The sequence below is a fragment of the Notamacropus eugenii genome, chromosome 2 (genome assembly GCF_028372415.1).
Source record: "Notamacropus eugenii isolate mMacEug1 chromosome 2, mMacEug1.pri_v2, whole genome shotgun sequence".
Taxonomy (NCBI): domain Eukaryota; kingdom Metazoa; phylum Chordata; class Mammalia; order Diprotodontia; family Macropodidae; genus Notamacropus; species Notamacropus eugenii.
Window position 1 is genome coordinate 198,476,116 of NC_092873.1, and position 7,654 is coordinate 198,483,769.

General features: G+C 36.2%; 1 protein-coding gene across 2 annotated transcripts in view; it reads right to left on the bottom strand.

Moving 5' to 3' along the window:
* The window catches only part of GPRC6A (G protein-coupled receptor class C group 6 member A), a 31,560-nt gene extending 30,346 nt beyond the window's left edge, over positions 1-1,214 (bottom strand). For both annotated transcript variants that reach the window (XM_072643137.1, XM_072643136.1), the window contains exon 1: positions 990-1,214. In XM_072643137.1, the coding sequence (XP_072499238.1) occupies positions 990-1,183 (194 nt within the window). In that variant the 5' untranslated portion in view covers positions 1,184-1,214. The remainder of the gene's footprint in view (positions 1-989) is intronic.
* Between the last annotated feature and the right edge of the window lie 6,440 nt (positions 1,215-7,654).

Sequence of the window (7,654 nt, forward strand, 5' to 3'; positions counted from 1 at the left end):
TATCTCAGCTTCATCATGCCCCAAACCAAGCTTCCTTCTTAATATATAGTTTCTCCTCCTGATTTCACTTCTTTAGTTAGTGGCATCATCATTCACTTGAGCTCTCATGTTTGAAAACTTGGTATCATGTTTGAAAACTTTTAATATCCCTCACCTCTCATGTTCAACTAGTCACCAGCTCCAGTCAATTCTAATCCTGTGGCATCTCTTACACTAACTCCTTGCTTTCTATTCTCTATTTTCCTTCCTTTCTATTCTCAGTGATCTCTCTTGGAGATCATGGAGAGTTGATTTCACCCTCCCTCACTCAAGTCATGTCATCATTTCTCTGATGTCATGGTCCTCTTGAAAAATGAAGGACGAACACAACAGCTTTTCTCCTAGTGAGAACCTACTCATCCTCTGCCTGTGTTACTGCAGTAACTTCCTTTCAGGTTTTCCCACTGTCATTTCATACGTACATATTACTACCAGACTAATTATCCTTATTCATAGGCTTTGGCATGTCCAAAGACTTTTAGTGGTTCACTATTGCTTACTGAGTAAAGTTCAAAACCATCTTTTGAGAAATGGTTAAAAAATATGTACTGCTCAATCACCTATGCTAACACAATAACAGGGCAGGAATCATTGATGCATGCAAATTTGTTTTATGTGCTTGTAGTGAGAGGGATGGGCTATTATAGCTTCTCATTTATCTTCTTAGCCTTTCAAAACATTTGCTCAATTAAATAAAATCAATCGAAGTTACACATTTTTCCTAACTTTGGAAGATACATTGAACTTCCGTAGCAATGAATGTTTCTCACTGATTCACTGGATATATACAGCTAACCAAACATATGTAACATTAAAGTCAAGTTCTTCATGGATTTCAATTTTATGAGAGCTATTTAGATGGTAATAGGAGTAAAAGGGAACAATTAACATGACTGGCTCCCATGGCATAATCTTGACATCTAATATGTGTTCTTTGTGGCATTACTCACCCCTCACAAGTCTGGATTTCTGGTCTTCTGGGATATTCTTCTGAATGGATCATTTTGTTATGAACTGCAAACAAACCTCCAATCACAATATGTCCTGGAGAGCTGGCAGCCACAAAGGCATCAGGAATCTGGCAGGGCTGGGAGAGGTTTAAAATGGTCACAAGGCAGGGAAACAGTATTCTCAGTAATGCCATATTTCCATTCCATTTGCTCACTTTATGTGAATGCTTGGGAGTCAGTTAAGCTCACTGGAGGGCCAGCAACCTGGGTCTTATTTTATCTGTAAACACCAGTGAAAGTATAGGGTGGACACACTAAATAACCACGTGCCTGCTGATAGTAGAAACAACTTGTTTTTTCACATAGACTGTCTCAAACACCAAAATGAGAAGAAAAACATGGAATAATTTACAGGAGGTCTTTGGTTATATCTTGCTTTGACAAAAGTATTTTTTCTACATAAAGGAAAAAGGCAAAGAAAAAGATGTGAGTTCTTTCTCAAGCTGCATAAAGCAACTTCTCTTGAAGTTCAGTGTTATGTATTTCTTTCTGACTGAAATTAAATTAAATAAGGATTTAAGTACTTATGAATGAGGCACTGTGCTTGTCAATTTTTACTATTACAATATATCATAAGTGATCCCTTTAGAAAAGCACGGATACGTAGAAACACAATTATAAAATACTGAAGTAACTCCATAGGAAAATAAAGACTGAAAATTAATTGAAGGGATATCTATAGTTCACAGTTGGGCTGCACTAATGTAAGAAATGTAAGAAAAATGAAAGCACTACATAAATTAATTTACAGATTTATTAGTCAAATCATCAAGGAGATAGTTATATTGCTATTATAAATTTATAAAAATACTATTTGGTATTTAATATTAAATTTATTTGGAAGAACAAAGGGTTAAAATTTCACAGGACATAATGGGAATAAAATAATAATGAAATGGAAAAACACATCTAGACCTCAAATTATTTTTATAAGGAAAAGCTAAAATTATTTGGTATTGATTAAAAAATAGAAAGGTAGATCAATGGGACAGGTTAGATAAGGAAGAATCAGAAACAATCAATCAAACTAAAAACCATGTTCTTTAAGACCAAGGAAATAAATTACTTAGATAAATTCTCTGTTTTGCAAGAAATTTTGGGAAAACCCAAAAACAATTTGGCAAATATTAGGTATAGTCCAACATTTTTCACCATATCTCATATCAAGCTGAAAATGAAAATAAGGCTTGAATATTTAAAAATTGCACTATTTTAAAAAAGGAAACATATCAGATACCTTCCACAGCTATGACTGGTGAAAAATTCTTGACCAGGCAAGAGACAGAGGTGATCAAAAAAGTTTAAATAGATCATTTTTATTACATGAAATTGGAAAGCTTTTGTATTAACAAAACCATTGCAGCTAAGATAGGAAAGCATTCACTGGTAAGAAAAAAAAATCTTCCCATCAGATATCTCTGATAAGAGTCAAATATCTAAGGTATAGAAGTTAACGTAAATATGTAAGATCAAGAACCATTCCCTAACAGATAAGTGGTCAATAGACATGATCAAACAATTCTCAAAAGAATTACAAACTCTTGATAATCATATGAAAGTTGCTTTGAGTCACCAAAAATTGGACAAAAGCAAATTTTCAAAAAATCTCAGAAAATTGACCAAGATACCAAAAGGTGGAAAAAGTGGTTGTCAGATACATTGTGGGGAAAGAGGCACATTAATATATTGTTGGAACTATGAATCGATCCAACCATTAAGTAGAGCAATTTGGAATTATGCTAAAAAGTGATTAAAATGTCCATATTTTTAGACTTGAAGGAAACCAGAAGGCAGACAGGAGAAGGAAGAGCATTCTAGTGATGAGGGACAGAGAAAATGTCTAGATCCAAGAGAAGGAGTGTTTTGTTTGTGGAACAGTCAGATCAGTGTTATTACCAGGAAATCTCTCAAGAAGGTCAAAGACAAAAAGTTCCCATATACACCAAAATCAGTCAATCATTAAGCGTTTATTAAGCACCTACTACATATCAGGCATTGTGTTAAGTGTTGGAGATACAAAAGAAAAAAGGCAAAGACAGTTCCTGCCTTTAAGGTGCTCACAATCTAATGGGAAAGACAATAGACAAATATGTACAAATAAATTTATACACACACACACAGATGGCATATATCTAGATATATGATCAATAGGAAATAATTAACAGCAGGGAATAAAATTAGGAGGGGTTAAGGAAGGTTCCTATAGAAGGTCAGATTTTAGTTGGGATTTCAAGCCAGGAAGCAGAGTTCAAAAGGGAGAGCATTCCAGGAATGAGGGAGAGTCAGAAAAAAAAAGTGTCTGGAGCCAAGAGGTGCAGGGTTTTGTTTGTGGAACAGCCAGAAGAGCAGTGTCACCAGACTGAAGCGTGTCTGGCAGGGAGTGAAGTATAAGAGTGAAAGGTAGGAGGAGTTAGATTATGAAGGGCTTTGAATACCAAACAGAATCTTCTATTTGATTCTGAATGTGATAGGCAGACATGGGAGTTTATTGAGTAGGTGGTGTGGTGGTAGTGATGGTAAATTGGTTGGACATTTTTATGGTAACAAAGAACTGGAATCAAAATAGATACCCTTCAAGTTGAGAATGGCCAAACAAATTGTGGAATATGAATATAATAAAACATAATGTGCTATAAGAGACTATGAATTTGAAGAATTCTGGGAAGTATGAAGAAGGCTTCTATGAAATGGATAAAGAGTGAAGCAAATAGGACAAAGAAAATAATATACACAAGGTCTATTAAAAAGTAAACCAAAACAATGGAAACACAAATCCTGAATAAATATGATGACCCAGCTTGATCACAGAGAAGAGGTAAAAAATGAAGCACTCTCCATTCTTTGCAGAGAGATATTACATGTACTGGCAGACACAGATGATATGTTGCTTGTTCTTTTCTCTTTCTTTTTATCCTTCCTTTATTACAAGAGTTGACTCACTGGGCAGAGGACAGGAAGACATGTATATGTGTGTGTCCATGTGTGTGTCCGTGTGTGTGTGTGTGTGTGTGTGTTGTACATATATAGTATATAAATAAAAGTGGTACAAAAGTGAACTATATTAATGAAATTTTAAAAATTAAATATGAAAGGAAGTTATATTTAGTAGTTTCTTCCAGTAGACTTTTTAGAAGTAATGTTATTTCCTTGACTTCTTGGAAAATGTTATTTATAAGGTATCCACTAATGTCCTACTCCAGTGCCTTACTTAGTGTGAAAGCAAACCTATGTTCTTAAAGGGTCTATGGAGCATAAGCCCTGGCGTGTTTACTAAGTTAGGATTGCTTTGATTACAATCCTTTTGGAGTAGAAATCCCTGAGAACAAACTTATCTAGCTAAGTATATCAAGACTCCCTAGCAGAGAGTTGGCTACTGGAAGATTTTTAAAATAATGATCACTAGAATTTTCATAGTACTTTAAGGTTTAGAAAGCACTTGACATGTCATTCAATCCTCCCTGCAACTTTGTGAGGGAGTTGATTTTATTATCCCCATTTCATATATTTGAAAACTAAGTCTGAGAAAGGTTAAGTGACTTGACATCCAGGGTCAAACTGGATAAGTTTGTGGCTGAGGCAGAATTTGAATTCATCTCTCTTAACTCCAAGTCCAGCTAGGTGGTACAGTAGATAGAGCACCAGTGCAGGAGTCAGGAGGACCTGAGTTCAAATCTCACCTCAGACACTTGACACTTACTAGCTGTGTGACCTTGGGCAAGTCACTTAACCCCAATGGCCTCATCCTGGGTCATCTCCAGTCATCCTGATGAATATCTGGTCACTGGATTCAGATGACTCTGGAAGAGAAGTGAGGCTGGTGACCTGCACAGCCCTCCCTCACTCAAAAAAGAGAAAGTCAAGTGCAAGTCATGTCATCATTTCTCTGATGGCATGGTCTTCTTTGGCAACGAAGGACAAACACACTCCAGCTACTACACCACTTGCTTCCTCAACCACAGCCATTCATAAAGACTGTTTAGTAAAGAATGAAGATAAATGAGACCTGATCTTCTAGGGGAAGTCAAACACTGATAGAATCATGGATTTTTTAAAAGTGTGAGCAGATGTATCTGCATGTCACAATACATTCAAGGCCAAATGAGTATTAGATTTGCCACAGGCTTATTAAAAATTAGTATGTACTTATTGATATGGCCACACAGGCCCAAACCAAAAACATGAAGAAGAAACTTATCTGGGATGGACCTTTACCACAAAAACAAAAACTAGGCCACAGTCACCAAAAGTTTTCCTAAGGTTTATCCCTTTCAGTTCTTGTAAACTAATTTCCATTCCTGAGCTACCCAGGAATCTGGGTTAACAAAAGGTTTCGGTAGGTTTTTTTTATTGACTGACATCCAAAAGGAAATGAATCACAAGGTGTTCCTGTTCCTTTCATATAAAATTTCAGGTTTTGCTCAAAATTGCTTCTGAATGGAAATCTGAGTGGGACAAATTTGTATGGTCTCAGTTAAGAGATGCCAATGTGGAATTCTCCTATGCGTGCCATACAAATCCTATTCATCTAGTTGCTTCTATGACAGATGGCAGCATGATCTTAAACAATCTTCATGGAAGTAGAAAGGAAGATGGAGCAACAAAGAATTCTAGCATTTCCTAGGATCAGAACTGAGATTTTATCCCATAGCACCGACAATATATAATGCCACCCAGAGTGTAAAGCAGTCATAATTCAGCACATGTGCTGTGAAAGATTGACTAAAGTCTTAACTTATTATATTCACTAGGGTATTAACTTTTTGTTGTGACCAAGAGCAGTTAGCAACAGTTTTCCAGTAAGGTTATTACAGGATCTCTGAGTGTGGGCTTTCTGAAAACACTCTACAGCTGTGTGTGTGTGTGTGTGTGTGTGTGTGTGTGTGTGTGTTCCATACCACTTGCTTTTGGATTATTCATTTGTTCCACCTCTTATAATTGAGTGTATTGCTCATGTACTGATGCGTTTGTTGCTTTGCTTTTACAGGCTCAATGGTCTCCTGTAATTACAAATTTATAGATGTTTTAGTACAAGGACAGGCCCTAAAATAAGATTTCAAGTCACTGCTTGGCAACAGAGTATTTCACAAAGCATGCTGCTTCATTTTATGTAAGCTTATTTCCCAGGAAAGGATTCATTTAAATATTAGTGGCACCTTTTTGTTGTAAAAAACACAAACCAGAAACAAGGGTTTCCCTTTGTTGAGGAATGGCTGAATAAATTGTAGCACATAAGTATAATGGAATATTATCATATTACAAGAAATGACACCAAACTTAGAAAATTCAGAGAAATGTGATGAGACATTTACGAATTCGTGTTTTGTGAAGGAGGCAAAATCAGGAGAAAATGTACACAGTAAACATAATAACATATTAAAAAAAACACCAAAAAAAGACCAAACTTTGAGCAATTGTAAAGTCCAGTATGGGGCAGCTAGGTGGTGCAGTGGATATAGTGCAGGGCTATCAGGAAGACTAATCTTCCTGAGTTCAAATCCAGCCTCAGGTACTTACTAGCTGTGTGATCCTGGGCAAGTTACTTAACCCTGTTTGCCTCTGTTCCTCATCTGTAAAATGAGCTGGAGAAAGAAATGGCAAACCACTCCAGTATCTCTGCCAAGAAACCTCAAATGGGGATCACAAAGAGTGGACATGACTGAAAAACAACTGAACAGAAGTCTGGTCTTGATCCTAGAAAACCTATGATGAATGTTAACCTCCGTCTCCCCTTAGAATGGTGGGAGAACATATGTGGATAATGTCACATGCCCTTTCAGAAGTTAGGTCTTGCTTAATGTTTTGTTGTTGTAATGAAGATGGACTTGATGGCCAATGGTTTCTATCTAGAGATTTTTGTGATTTAAAAACAAAACATCAATAAAATTAATATTTTTTGTTAGTGACTAAAAGTTACAGCAATGATTTACTTTATGCTATATTTTTGCCCTTTTGAAAACAAGCACAAACACACTTCACATAAATAAAGGGAGACAAAATAATTGTAGAAATAATTATTTGGGTCTGGGCCATGCTAATACAGTAAAAATGCTGACACTACTGAAATTAATTTATAGACAATGTCATATATCTCAAACTACCAAGGGGTTGCTTTATAGAAATAGAAAAATAATTTTAAAGTTCATCTGGAGGAACAAAAGGCTAATGCAGGGATCAATCATGACTTTGATGAAGCATGTCTGCCATCTCATGGAAGAGAGGAGATATGATCAAGCAGAAGTATTAATGGCTCTGGAGTCAGAATAACTGAGTTCAAATCTCACTGCTATCTACTACCTTTTTGATCTTGGGCTATTCACTTAACTTTGGGGGATGGAGGAGCTCATTTTCCTTATCTGTAAAAGGAGATTGGACTGGATGAATTTTATATGTCATAGATCTAGAAATGGAAGGGGCCTAGTTTAGGGGCATCACATGCTTTGGTTACACATTGCATATCCAACAACACCATTTAAAATATTATGTTAACAGATAATTCCTCACCGATCCTGGGAAGGAACTCAGCCAGATCACTACTGTGATAAGATCAGCTCTACTGGTCACCAAGTGAACTGAAGGTTGGTTGTTATCTGGCAAGTTTGAGCTCT